We start from the raw sequence: 15,053 nt of genomic DNA on the forward strand, positions 1-15,053 counted from the left end.
ATATGCTCTCACATACATACATACATACATACATAGAATACTAAGTTGCAGGAAACATGGACATGTAGGTCAGGAGCATGGTTAAACTTAAAAGATTTAAAAAAACCAACACCATGGAATCCTGGAAGCATTTCCAGGTAATAAAAATATTGGGTGTCTGCTTAATCTTTTGGGGAGAAATATCATGCAGATAAGTTGCTATCACTAAGCAGAGCCACTGGTACATTTAAAAATCAAAACATTCTTCCATCAAGCTTTTCCTCTGGTGAATTCACAGGACAATCTAAATAATTTTCTAGCAATATTTATTAATTTATTGATCAAGTTTGTATACAGTAGTCGCCCATCTCACCAAAAGCAACTTTCGGCACTGCACAACCAATATTACAGCTTGCTGTTGCTTTCTGTAATTTTTTTAAAATTTCGCCTTATAATCCATATGGATGTCCCATGGAAGTACTTATTAACCATATTCAACTTCAGATGACAGTCAAAAGCAAGTAGGTGCTGCCACCTGATGGTCTCTTTTAGATTTACTTCAAGAAATCAAAGGCATCAAAAGATAGGCATCAATGCATAATAATCAAACTGGTTACAGGATTTCTTACTTTTAATGGAAGCATTATAGCCTGCAACTTGCATGCCAGTCTATGACACACACACTTCATGCTGAAAAACATGCATAAAATTATGTTTTGAAATGTTGGAAAGAAATTATGTAAAAGAATTTAGGGCTCAGATCGTGATGACCCAGGGTGTGACATAAAGGCAACACAGCCAGAGAACCAATATGAGTCCCTTTATTATCACCAACTGTGCCCCAAATGTCACTTTCAACTCTCCGGCCTGGATAGAACTCTTCCACCAACCTTTAATAGTCTTTGGCTGCCAATACGTCAGTCCCAAATAAGCAGAAAACTTCTAACAAAAAATCCAAAGGCACAACAAGATAATTAATCCCACAGGCCAAGCAAAATAAGGAATTCCACAAGTAAAGTAGCACGGCAATAAATCAAATCAGTTGGGAGGATGCCAGGATTCAAAGAAACACCAGATAAACTCAGCGTTTGTTCCTGACAAACGCCCCTCCCATTTGCCTTTCCTTTTAAACTCCAACAGCACCTGTGCCTTGTAAAGAGGATTGGGTCCCTTTCCTCCCTCATAAACCACGTTCCTTCCTGCGCTGCCTAGGATGAGGAGGGGGTGGGCTTTGGTCTTCATCTGAACCCACTCTCCCTTGTTCTACCTCTCCCCTGCTGTGCCCAGCCTGACTTTGCCGTTCCCCAGTTTTTTCCACACCCAATGGATCCACTCTCTCATTCTCTGTCAGCTGTTCCTCTTCCCCTTCGGATTCAGACTCTGACAGGGGCATGACAAGATCATCCACAACAGGATAACTCCAAAATCAGAACAGAATAGATTAAGACAATAAAAAGTGAAAATTGAAAATCCACTGAGGGCTGCTGAGAAAAAGGAATGGGGGGGGGATCTTAGGACATCCTTGTGGCCTGAGCCTTTTGATTGGTAGCCTAAGGAGTTCAGAATTAGAATAACCCATTTTAACAGATATATATACAGAATGAAACTTACATGAATGCAATTACTAGGTAAATCGTTTCATACACACAAAATTATCCGATGGGTGTTGCTAGCAGTAATATTTTATTCATTACAACAAACACATAACCCATATATAAACTGGAGTAGATGATGACAAGCAAAGCCAAATTCCTATTGTGAAAAGAACAAGAATGGAACAGCCACAATATACTAATACAAATTGAAAATGTTTCTGTCCCATTAGGGCCGGTTTAGCTCTGCCTGGTAAGGCCTGTTATTAAGAACACAAAGCCTGCAATTACTGCAGGTTCGAGCCCGGCCCAAGGTTGACTCAGCCTTCCATCCTTTATAAGGTAGGTAAAATGAGGACCCAGATTGTTGGGGGGGCAATAAGTTGACTTTGTAAATATATACAAATAGAATGATGAGTCTGGTATAAATGTAAAAAAAAAAAGGAGACAAAAAACACCTCTAAACTTCACCCCATTTTTGTCCGAGATTCAGATCATACTATATCTGTATTTAAATCCAGTATGAAAGAAAAAAATATTCAAAATCCATAGTATTGTACTTTAGTATTGTACTCCACCAAACCATGGATCACAGTGAAGAAACATTTGCTCAGAGTATTACTGTTCTATTCTCCTAAAGGTAGTCTGCACTAAAAAGACCACCGAGAAGATTTTTAAATATTTACATGTAATAATTTTCAAGGCTTTCTGATAACCATAAACAACAATTCAAACATTTTTAAATTGTGTGCCTTATTCCCACTTTCCTGGGCGAAGAAAGCCAGTAACCACTGAATAATATGAACAAGACAACGTTGTTAACACGACTATTCCTCAGGAATTTGCCGCTGACAGCAGCACTTTGCAGTGTTCCTGGCAAAACGCTTATGAAAAAGAAATAAAAAACTTAATCTTGAGACAAGCTGAGTTCCTGATATAATGGTTTTTGGAATAACTGCGTTGCCACTTCCGCAGTAATCTTTCTACTTCCGGGTAGAATTAACAACCACAATTCATTGTGGTCCCCTCCAATTTTGTTCCTTCCTGTAAAACTATGTAGAGGAAGTTGCCCTCCAGATTGCGTCCGTCCCCGATTTTCTTCCGGGTAGCCAAAAAGGACGGTGAGAATTCAAGGACGCTTTCACTTTTTTTCTACTTTCCCGCGCGAATCACGCAGGCGGGGTGTGTTTTTCGTTCCCATTTATCTTTCTGTCCTGAAGAACAAATGTCTGGACTGGTTAATTTCGAAGATGAAGAGGAAGTGAAAGTTTATTTGGATAATCTGGGAACAGAATATAGTTTCCAGTGCTACAAGGAGCACGATCCTGACGGTAAGGTCGCAGCAGCGTTAGAAATTAATGATCGCGAAGACTGCAGTGTAATTTAGATCTCAACAGGATTATACTGTTAATTCTGCAGCTGTTACTTAAATGCTCTTTAAGATCGATTCCTTTAGACTGTAGGATTACAGGCTGAATTTAATAGATGAAAAGTTTCTCCCTTTTTTTCTCTGACTACTTGCATTCCTCGGGACGGAGTGGATTTGCGTCCACTCCATTTACTTAACGGTGCAGGAGATCTGCCAATGTATAGAGAGATACGATGGTATCTAATATATGGCTCACTATTGTGAAGTATGAATTCCTGTTATTTTGTTGCATGCATGACTTAGGGATGTACCACTGAAAAGTGCTTCTAGAAGGAAGGCAGATCTGCTATTCATGCTAATTCACATGATTTAAGAATTTTTATAAACATTAGTTTCTGTACCTATCTCCAGGCATAACTATATTTTCTTATCTTTAGTATGGAATCAGTAACAAAATAAATCACATGGGCATAATTACACAAAAAGAAGTTCAAATTAGGATTTAGGGATCTCAAATGTATATGTTTATAATTATATACCTTCCTTCGGAATTGTGGGCTTGTTCCAGAACTGCTGCAAAAGTAAACCATGGAATAGAGAAGTGTAATATAATGGGAGTTTTGATCATGTTCTGACCAGAGGCATTACATATGGACAAAATCTGAGGTTTTTAAAGGAAATAATAACTTTTGGATGGGGAAAAACAGGCTCCGACTCAACCCGTCCAAGGTCAAGTGGCTGTGGATGCCGGCGTCCCGGTACAGTCAGCTGATTCCATTGCTGACTGTAGGGGGCAAGTCATTGGCCCCCACGGAGAGGGTCCGCAATCTAGGCGTCCTTCTGGATGCACGGCTGTCGTTAGAAGAGCATATGACGGCCGTCGCCAGAGGAGCTTTTTATCAGGTTCGCCTGATATGCCAGTTGCGTTCTTCTTAGATCGGAATTCCCTATGCACAGTCACCCATGCCATCGTCACTTCCCGCCTGGACTACTGCAATGCTCTCTACATGGGGCTCCCCTTGAAGAGCACCTGGAGGCTCCAACTGGTTCAGAATGCGGCCGCGCGGGTGATAGAGGGAGCAACTCGTGGCTCCCTTATAACACCTCTCCTGCGTGAGCTGCACTGGCTTCCGGTGGTCTTCCGGGTGCAATTCAAGGTGTTGGTTACCACCTTTAAAGCGCTCCATGGCATAGGACCCGGCTATTTATGGGACTGCCTGCCGCTACTGGTGGCCTCCGATCGACCAGTGCGCTCCCATAGGGAGGGTTTCCTCAGGGTGCCGTCAGCCAGACAATGTCGGCTGGCAACCCTCAGGGGGAGGGCCTTCTCTGTGAGGGCTCCAGCCCTCTGGAACGAGCTATCTCCAGGGTTACGCCAACTCCCTGACCTCCAGACCTTCCGACGTGAGCTGAAGATGTTTTTGTTCCATCGCGCAGGACTGGCCTAACAGTTTTTAATGGGGGTTTTTATTGGATTTTTACAGTGCTCAGCCAAATTTGAATTAGTCTTTAAAAAAAAAATTTAATTTTTGTATCTGTTGTTTTATCTGGCTGAGTCCTTTGGGAGAAGGGCGGTATAGAAATCAAAATAATTAATTAATTAATTAATTAATTAATTAATAAATAATAAAAATACTCTTAGCCATACTAAAATAGCATTTTTATTTATTCGTCTACTTTCTATACTGTGCAAGTGACTTAGCTTTTGAACTTTCATGTATTGCATAACTATTCACTTTAATCTCCAGTTCAGAACTCAATTACGGAACTTTGGGCCATTTTAGCAGGATAAAACCACTATTGTCCTAATTGAATATAATACTATCAAAAAAGAGGGAGGGAACAAAGTTGTAAACAGAAATATAGTACAGTCATAATTTATCATAAATTTATTTCCTTGAAAAATTGCAGGTTGCCAACGTTTAGCTGATTATCTAGCTGGAATAAAAGTCAACTTTGAAGGAGCTGCAAAAGTTCTAAAGGAGAACTGTGAAAATAATCAACACAGTGAGAGCTGCTACAAACTTGGAAATTACTATTTGACTGGAAAAGGTGATAACATGTTTCTTTTTCTGTTCCTGAGATTATCTCTAGAAGAAAAGTCAATTCAAATAAAGCTGTTCAAGAAATATGTATTACTTGAGCAGGCTTCTGTCTATTCACCCAACTGTATTTTGTAAACCATGGTTGATGACTTACTGTGTTGTATGAACTAACCAATTATGTCATGCAATAACTGGAGCTTTTTCCTTACAGGTGGGCTTCCAAGAGATGTGAAAACTGCTTACCAATGTTTTTTGAAATCTTGTGAAAAAGGTGGGAAAAAATCCATCAATGCTTGTCACAGTGCTGGATTACTGCTACAAGATGGACAAGTAACTGAGGATGAGAAGCCTAATGTTCCTTTAGCCAGGGACTATTATAGTAAAGCTTGTGACAATGATTTTGCCCCTAGCTGCTTCAACCTAAGTACTATTTATCTTCAAGGAGCTCCTGGGATATCAAAGAATATGAGTCAAGCATTGCAGTATTCTCTAAAAGCATGTGACTTGGGACACATGTGGGCCTGTGCCAATGCTAGCCGAATGTACAAACTGGGGGATGGAATTGAGAAGAATGATGCCAAGGCTGAAACCTTAAAGAACAGAGCAGAAACCTTATACAAAGAACAGAACACTGTAAATACTTTAACATTTGGACAGTAGGCCTAAACAAATAATCTACTTTGAAGAAGAGTACTTTGTTAAATAGGGCAGGTATTTAATCTCTAGATTTATTCTCTCGAATGTTCGAAACTTGTAAATGAAACTTTGTATAATTTATTGCATAAGGCAATAAAAGAACTGGATTTTATGTTACTTTTTACTCTGCAACCCAGTGAAATGTTGGAAATAAATTTGTAAAGCTCTAGGGAAGGGCTATCAAACTCCCTGCCCACTGGCCAGATGCGTCACACACTGGCCACGCTCATGCCCGGTTTAGCAAAGGGGGGGAAAGTCCTGATAACATCACGTGACGATTTCATGATGATGCAAGTTGGGCACCCCTGCTCAGGTCTCTGCCTATTACGAAGACAGAACAGAATCAAGGATTTCGAAAAGCCATGCTCCCCACTCTTCTTACCTGATTTGTTATAAAGGTCAGATTTAAGTCAATATGGTGAACTAGTTCTTAAATGCATTTTGAAATTACATACAGAGAATGAACCATTCAGGTCTTAGTTGTGATGCAGAAATGCATGCCAGGCAATACTGTAGAACCTATTCCTGTCAAGTAGCAGTTCTGTTCTGTAGCAAAGCCCTTTATTCAATTTCAGACAACACCAAAACACTCTTTAGAATATATCTTGGAATCCGACAAGTCATGGGTAATCATTGCTTCCACTGTGTGTGCTTGTATGCACATTTCTAAAAAACAGCATGGAAGAGAAATCTTAATTGCTGGATCACTGGGTAGGAGAGAGAAGTAATTAAAGTCCTCTTGAAATCCTTAAATCCTCCTAATGATCCTTATAGGAGAAAAATACTTGTGTGATGTGCAAGCTTGACTATTGCAACATACTCTATACAGGGCTGCCCTTGAAGACCACACAAAAGCTTTAATTGGTCCAGAACCGCAGTGGTGGTGATGGACATGACTTAAGTGTTACATAGCTCCTCCTATGTGAGCTGCACTAGCTGCCAGTTTGGTTCTGATTGTGATCAAGGTGCTGGCCATTATTTATAAAACCATACATGGCAGCATGCTGGTTATCTCCTGTGTCATCTGCCCAGCCTCTCCAATCCAGCAGTGTTGGCATGCTTCAGATTCTTTTGATTCAACAATGCCATCTAAAGGAAGGAAGGAAGATTTATAAAAAGAAGGGATGCTATACTATGCACACTTGCAAACTTAGCATTACATTGAAAAATGTACCTGTTAGACCATTAGAACTTTAAAAAATATTAGATTAGTTTCTAAACAATTTTTTCAGGCAAATATCCAAAAATTCACATTAATTTAAAAGAAAGAAGAGTTGTCCACACAAGAAAGGAGATGGACACAGGAAATATTTTATAGTGGAGCCCATTCAGCATTATAATCTCAAAAAAAATGGTGTGTTAGACTTCATGGAGAAAATGTATGTGGATGCTAAGAGTTTTAAACAACTTGATGAACCACAATTAATAATCGGACTATTTGGCTGGAGCTTCAGTGATCTTTTCTTGCAATTGATTGCTCTCGTGGAATGGCTCTGCAACTGGTACAAAAATTAAATTTGTTGCAGTAATTTCAGCATGAGAAGCACTGTTATGAATTTTCTTTAAATTATGCTGAATTACACTATAATCCTTTTTTTTTGCAGGAAAATAAACTTATATTTTTCTCTATTAAGTATGCTGTGAGAAGCATCTACAGTAGAAAACAGTAGTATATGTCTCCTATATAGAATGTGTAAAATTCATCAACTCAGGAACCAACTACTTGGGTTTCCTTTTGGATGATGCTGTTCCCTCCATATTAAGTCATCCTAGGGACAAAGGACAATTTGGCATGTTCTGAAAGTAAATACTTCAAACAGGAAGTAGTTCCAAGTGTTCTAGAGGTAATGTTGCAAGTAAAACAATTTCAGAACTCAACTGCAGCTCACCTTAAAATTCTTTCAGTTCAGAGGAGCTTTTTAAAAAAAATATAACTGAAGAAATTAAAAGAAATGATGAGATTTGCAGTTAATAAGTGGGTGCTTTTTTTAAAGAGCAACCTTAGCTAAAGAAAAAATGAATGTATATAGAAACTGCTAAGGCAGAGATGCTAATAAGAATGTTTTTAGAATTCAGGACCAGCTCATATAATAGGGGGATTACACTCAAGCATGCACTAATATAAAGAAATAGGATCTGGGTTTTCCTATCAGGAAAATAATATTCTCTCTCTGGCATAAGTTTGGAATATTTATTTGAATACAGTGGGAGTTCAGTTTATATATAAAAGTCTTCAGAAAACAATCATATATTTCTCAGTTATCTTATTTTTGAAAGTTAGCTTAAATAGTAAAATTGATCCACATGGTATAACAAAACCCTGATATCTTATCCATTCTGAAGCAGCACCCTCACCCCACTTCAAGGCATCTGAATGAATTTTTTTTTAATTTGAATTTATATCCTGCCCTTCTCCGAAGACTCAGGGCGGCTTACACTGTGTTAAGCAATAATAATATTATTATTTTAATAATATTAAAATATAATTTTAATAATAAAATTGCAGATTAAATCAAGATGTGTTTGCTTACTTTTTGATTTTGTTTAGAATAGCACTGAGCAGGATGGATCAGTCCAAATGGCTTATTTCTATTTCAATGAATAGTTTTTTAAATTGTATTTGGTATTTTTTTTTCTGCCACTAGGAGGCACCCAAGGTTTAAAATCTGCACTATGGCAGATCCTTCATAGCTAGTCCTCAGGAGGCTGATTTCCAATGTGAGAAAAAACAAGTCAATTTGCAGTATGATTTTTACTGCAATTTATCATCATTAGACTTGGAACTAAGGAACTAATTTAAGCACTCAGCAATTTCATATCCCAAGTGTTTACTCGTGGGGATTTCTAAATTGCACTATTTTACTACTGGGCAGTAGAGAGCAGTGGAGGGATTCAGCCAGTCCAGGAGAACGGGTTGTTAACTTTCTGAGCAATTTGGTGAACTGGTTGTTGGAAGAAATCATTAGAACAGAGAACCGGTTGTAAAATTATTTGCATCCCACCATTGGTGGGGACGAAAGGAATGTAGGCATTGTATTGTAATTGATGGACTGTTTCATAAATCCATTAATATCCTGTATTTACAGACCATACCAACTATATAAACTATTCCTTTTTCTGCCTTCTACTTCTTAAATCCTTTCCCCCCATTAATGTAAATTTTTTTCTTTTGTTTAAGTTTAATGTAAGATCTTTGTCAACTTTATTAAGAAAGCTATTACTGGTATGACCTGTAAATTACTCTGCTTGACAACTGAAGAGGCAAGCTAAGAGGATGACGCAGGTTATAGGAGCAAATTCAACAAGTCCCTTGAAAAGCAAATTAGAAACAATGAAAAAAACTCTGCAGGAGGAAATAGGTGGTTCATTTGTTCGAGAAAATGGAAGTGATTAAAAAAAGATCAGTAATATGACACCTATCAGTAAAAGCTGGATTTAGAAAGAGGGTAGAAGAGAGTGAACAGCAAAAGCAAAGCCTCAAAATATAGAAACAGGTGGAGATGCTACAATTATGAGAAAAAGGGCACTCCATCAGATTTTCAATTTTCATTAAAAAGAGAAAGAGGGAGAATCTCTGAGCATTCAAGAAATGAAAGCCTAAAGCAAAATGCTGCCCTTTTTGTAAGAAAGGTGATGGAAGAAATGTCCATCTGGGTTCAGTTCCAAATGGGAGATACTGGAAACATGGTGGCGGTTTGGAAAGATGATTTTTAATGGTGGACAGGACCACATGGTTTGAGTTCCTGGGCAAAAAAAAGGCACAGGGATGAGGGGGGGGAGGGAGAGAGGGAGAGAAAGAGAGGGGGGCGGAGATACCCTCTGTTGGGTTTTGAATTTGAGCTTGTATTCTGATTGGTTGTCAGACTCCCATGGGGCGGGGATCTAACTTTGTAGGCTGTCTGTGTCCCAGGCTTGGTAGAGCCTTGCTGGGTGATGTAATCTTCCCAGGTGCCATGTGGTGATATGGGTAGAGAGCTAATACTATCATGTCTTGAGGGCCATGTCTTAATCCCATCACCCTGGAGCTGAAGGGTGATGGGGTTCATACCCAGGGAACTGCAGGGAACTGCTTTGTCTTTAACATGTTTCTCCTTTTCTCATTCAGAGAAACAATATTCTGCCTTTTAAATATTTCCTAAAATATTTCATTCTTCTAGGAGAGAGGTGAGTGCTAACTTCCTTCAAAGATATTCCTATTTTTCAATGTTTTCTCTCTCTGGTGATTCAACAGGAGTGAGAGGTTTTTAAAGTCAAAAAGTCTTATTTTTAACATAAAAGCAGGACAGTGGCTGAGTAAGGCTATCGTTTTAAAATAATTTAGTATTGTTTTGTTCAAGATGGCTGAAAAAAATTTGTAGCAGTCCATAATTGCAAACCAGATACCTAGTGTCTGAAGATTTTTTTAATGGTATGGGCCTGAAATTTATTACAACAGAAATATAATTTACTAAGGATTGGTACATAATTTTTGTGTGTACTATATTTACAACAGTTTTTTTCAACCATGGCAACTTTAAGATATATGGACTTCAGTTGCTAAAGTTAAAAACACTGATTTACAGTGTTAAGCAAGGCTATAGATTTTCTTTTCTCTTACATTTTCAGGAACTTTTCTCTCTTAGAACAATCCTTGGTTGGTACTAAAGCAATAGAACACGTAGCAACTTGGAAATAATGTTTTATCTTTTATTTTACACAAATTTATTGTGAGTTTGCCTAGTCTCATCTGGGAGTGGTTTGCAAAGTAGACACTCTGGCGTTACATACTCAAATAAAACGAGAAAAAGTATTTATTTATGAGATTTAAAACTTGTATTTCCCTCAAAAATGGCTCTTCATATTTTATAATTCCTTGATTTCTGCCTAAATTAATAATTATTAAAAATTAAAATTTCAATCCTACACAGGATACCTTACCAGAATCCCAAATTTATTAACTGAAAAAGAATCACTACACTTAGTATACTAGTATCTCAAAATCAGGTAGATCTATTTTAGTAGTTTAGCTTGCTTAGTTGACTGAAATACATAATAGATTTTCTTCTCTGACATTGTCAATCCTTACTTTATTCACTATGCAATCAGACATAGATTATACGTTCAGGAACAATGTATAATTCCAAAATCATTGGTTCAGTACAGTGCTAAATTCAAGTAATGCAAAACTATCATTATGTTGTTTTTTAAGCTGAGAATAATGTGTCAGGAAAACAAGCTCCAACCTTAGCAAAGTGGGTATATTTTTTTCCATTTCCACTACAAAATAGTTTTCTCATAACTCCATAGCTGTATTTTGGAGATGCAGTTTTGTTTTTTATGGGAAAAAAGACTCAGATTTAGATTCTAGCCCCGTATCTCTCAACCTTGGCAGCTGGAAGATGTGTGGACTTCAATTCTCAGAATTCCCTAGCCAGTGACATTTCTCTAGCCTCTTGAGAATCTTGGAGACTTTATGTATAGGCAAGGCACAGAATGAAATAACTTGCCAAACCAACTTGCCATGGCCAACTCAATGCAGCCAATTCACCATGGACATCTCGCTGCAAGACAATTTAACAATTCATTTAATTATTTAAACTAAATTAAAAATTATATAATTTTTGTCATTCACATTTTATTCTGTCCCTCCTTTTGCATCCTTTCTTTAATGATTCTATTCTATCATTTCTTTGATATCAATGCAACTCTTGTCCTGCAGCAAGTTGTCCCACAGCAAATTGGCCATGGCGAGTTCTTCTACAGTGAGTTGGCCACAGCAAATAGGCTGGGGCCAGTTGGCCATAGACAACACTGAGCTAGATGAACAAGTTCTACTTTGTTATAAAGCTTCATCCTGTTTCTCTTCTACAATGTGGGATTCTTTTCATGACAAAGATAACAGTAGAAGTGCTGTCCAAACATGTAAAAAAAAAAAAAATAGAAAAGGATATTGTAGTAGAACCTGCTCTAAGTGCAAATTACAGCTATAGCCTGGGTGGCAGCTTTGCCAGCCTGCAATATCTTACTGGAAGATTGTAAAAATAATAAAGAAGAAATAGTTTTCCCCCTCAAAATTTGAAAACCATACCTTGCTGTACATGATATTACCCAATTTTTTTATAATGATCCTTCTGATCAGAGAACTTACTGTTCTGGGAGACATCAGAGAAATTAGAAAATTCTATGGGCAAGGCATTAAGTATATGAAGATAATGAAATCGGGTATGCTTCTTTTCATATCTCCTGAAGAGGTTGATTGGTACATGTTTTTTTAAACCATTCCACTTTTGTTCTCTATAATAGACTTTGGCCTCTTCATATATTTTGAATCAGTGCAGTTTTGAATTAACTATATTATATAACTAGACAATCTGTGCCCTGCTAGGTCATCATTTTAGAAATATTAACTTAGCTAAACAGAGAAAGGAAATGAATAGATGGGGGAGGGAAGCAGTAGGAGCAGGAACAACTCTCAACTTTCTGTTGGCTTCCTCATTGAGTTTCCTTGTGGCAGTCTGTCAGGAAGCATCAGAATACTCCTTCCTTCCTTCCTTCCTTCCTTCCTTCCTTCCTTCCTTCCTTCCTTCCTTCCTTCCTTCCTTCCTTCCTTCCTTCTTCCCTCTTCCCTCCCTCCCTCCCTCTCTCCTTCCCTTCCTTCCAGATTCAGGACAAAGATCTGTGGCATTGCGGCCATTACTCCAAAATGAAGTAATGTCATTTTCTGAATGTGGGCACTCAGCCAACTGTTGATCCATCAAATAGTTAGTATCACCTAACATATCCACCATTTTAGGAGAATATCATGAGTCTTTACTTGAAATCCTTCCTGCAATTCAGATATACTCAATCGATGGGAAGTTAAGCTAATAATTCTATCAAAGAAAAAAGGTAAAGTTAATCTGGCACAATTTGTTTGCAACAACCCTTTGCTTTTAGTTTGCTGCTATGTAGGATTTCAGAAACACAGAAGTTTATATAAATAAGACATTTTCATGTTAATACAAAATATTAACAAAAAGTCACTGAATCTAAAAAATATCCAAGTAGCACATAAACTCTCTCTTCCTGAAACTGGCCCCGATGGAGAGGGTGCGCAATCTGGGCGTTCTCCTGGATGAACGGCTGTCTTTTGAAGATCATTTGACGGCCGTCTCCAGGAGAGCTTTCCACCAGGTTCGCCTGGTGCGCCAGTTGCGCCCCTTTCTAGACCGGGATGCCTTATGCACGGTCACTCACGCCCTCGTGACGTCTCGCCTGGATTATTGCAATGCTCTCTACATGGGGTTCCCCTTGAGGGGCATCCGGAGGCTCCAGTTAGTTCAGAATGCAGCTGCGCGGGTGATAGAGGGAGCCCCTCGTGGCTCCCGTGTTACACCTATCCTGCGCAGACTGCACTGGCTACCTGTGGCCTTCCGGGTGCGCTTCAAGGTGCTGGTGACAATCTTTAAAGCGCTCCATGGCATAGGGCCGGGCTATTTACGGGACCGCCTACTGCTACCAAATACCTCTCACCGACCCGTGCGCTCTCACAGAGAGGGACTCCTCAGGGTGCCGTCAGTTGGCAGTGCCGTCTGGCGACACCCAGGGGAAGGGCCTTCTCTGTGGGGGCTCCCACCCTCTGGAAAGAACTCCCTCCAGGACTTCGCCAACTTCCGGACCTCCGAACCTTTCGTCGCGAGCTTAAAACACACTTATTTATCTGCGCGGGACTGGATTAGATTTTAAAGTTATGGGTTTTAAGGGGTTTTTATTATTTATACTATTTTAAATTTGGGGCAATAGAATAAGTTTTTTAATTGTTTTTTAATCTGTATTTATATGTATTTTAACTGCCTGTGAACCGCCCTGAGTCCTTAGGGAGATAGGGCGGTATATAAATTTGAAAAATAAATAAAAATAAAATAAAAATAAACTATTGTATGTGACCTATCCCTTGACACTACTCTTCGATTCTTACTATGCTACAGAGCCCCTGACTATGACATTACCCATGCAAATATGCTAACCTCAATGCTAACATGGGCTACCTCTTGCCCATATCCTCTCATCTTCCTGGGTGACCTAAATCTACCTCTCATTAACTGGACAACTAATGAATGTTCAACTGACCCAATCCATACTACACTATACAACGCTGTTACAAACCTAGGTCTTGAACAACTTGTAACTAACAATACAAGACTCAACAACTGCCTTGATCTCATCTTCTGCAACAATTCAAACTCAATTTACGGACTACAAATTAAAGAACCTTTTTCCAACAGTGACCACTGCATGATTGATTTTCGTCTCAATATATGTCCATACTTAAATCGTCATAACAACAGTACTCCCAACTACAACTTCAAAAAAGCCAATTACGACCTTATAAACAACGATCTTTCATTTCTGGACTGGCAAAATTTGTTTGCAACCTGCATAACCGCTGAAGACCACTATAGAGTCTTCCTACTTGAAATCAATAGAGTCATTAAACTATATGTACCACAAATGACTACCATGATCAAGAAAAACAAACTACCCATATCAATAAAAAAGCTTCAATCAAAAAAAAAAATCCCTCTGGAAAAGAAACAAAAAAGGCTATAATACAAATTTCAAAAACCGCTACAGAAACATATGCAACCAAATAAAAACTGAATGCACAAATTACCACACCAAGCAAGAAGAGAATCTTCTGCGCACAAATTCCAATCGTGCCTTTTATAATTTTGTAAACAATAAACTTAAAGACTCTAGATCCATCCCACCACTAAAAGATTCTAACAACAAAGAATGCAATGACGAAACAGTTAAAGCAAACCACTTCAACATTTTCTTTGGCTCAGTTTTTGTTAACTCCGATAACACATATCCGACATTCCACAAATGTACCAGCAATGATTATGATGATTTAACTCATATAGATTTCACAGAAGACAACATTGGAAAAGCTCTTCACAACTTAAAACCATCACTATCTATTGGACCCGATGGACTGTGTGCATACTTCTTAAAAAAACTTTCCATTAATATAGCAGAACCCCTAAGTATTATCTTTGATAAAGCTTTCACTACCAGTTCTCTTCCCAAACTTTGGTCACTAGCCACAGTCATCCCTATCTTCAAAAAAGGAGATCCCAGCTTAGTCGAAAACTACAGACCAATCTCCCTTTGCTGTGTCACCTGCAAAGTCATGGAATCTATCATCAACCAATCCATTACCTCACACTTAGAAACAAACAACCTACTCTCCAACAAACAATTTGGTTTCAGAAAAAAATTATCATGTAACTTACAACTTCTCCACTGCAAAAACATATGGACTTCAAATCTTGATCAAGGCAAATCAATAGATGCAATCTACATAGACTTCTGCAAAGCTTTTGACTCAGTAGTACACGATAAACTTCT

General features: G+C 38.5%; 1 protein-coding gene across 1 annotated transcript; it reads left to right on the forward strand.

The window, feature by feature from the left end:
* Positions 1-2,678: 2,678 nt before the first annotated feature.
* Positions 2,679-8,587, forward strand: LOC131195998 (cytochrome c oxidase assembly factor 7). The gene is made up of 3 exons (XM_058178364.1): positions 2,679-2,902; positions 4,852-4,992; positions 5,197-8,587. The coding sequence occupies exons 1-3, from the start codon at positions 2,797-2,799 to the stop codon at positions 5,643-5,645; spliced, it is 696 nt and encodes a 231-aa protein (XP_058034347.1). The 5' UTR covers positions 2,679-2,796; the 3' UTR covers positions 5,646-8,587.
* Positions 8,588-15,053: the final 6,466 nt, after the last annotated feature.

The sequence above is a fragment of the Ahaetulla prasina genome, chromosome 3 (genome assembly GCF_028640845.1).
Source record: "Ahaetulla prasina isolate Xishuangbanna chromosome 3, ASM2864084v1, whole genome shotgun sequence".
In the NCBI taxonomy this organism is placed as follows: domain Eukaryota; kingdom Metazoa; phylum Chordata; class Lepidosauria; order Squamata; family Colubridae; genus Ahaetulla; species Ahaetulla prasina.

Bases quoted from the DNA above. Each gene is read 5' to 3' on its own strand.
- LOC131195998 (XM_058178364.1), top strand. From the start codon at position 2,797: ATGTCTGGACTGGTTAATTTCGAAGATGAAGAGGAAGTGAAAGTTTAT. The intron at 2,903-4,851 runs GTAAGGTCGCAG...GAAAAATTGCAG, and splicing joins CAAGGAGCACGATCCTGACG to GTTGCCAACGTTTAGCTGAT. The intron at 4,993-5,196 runs GTGATAACATGT...TTTTCCTTACAG, and splicing joins TTACTATTTGACTGGAAAAG to GTGGGCTTCCAAGAGATGTG.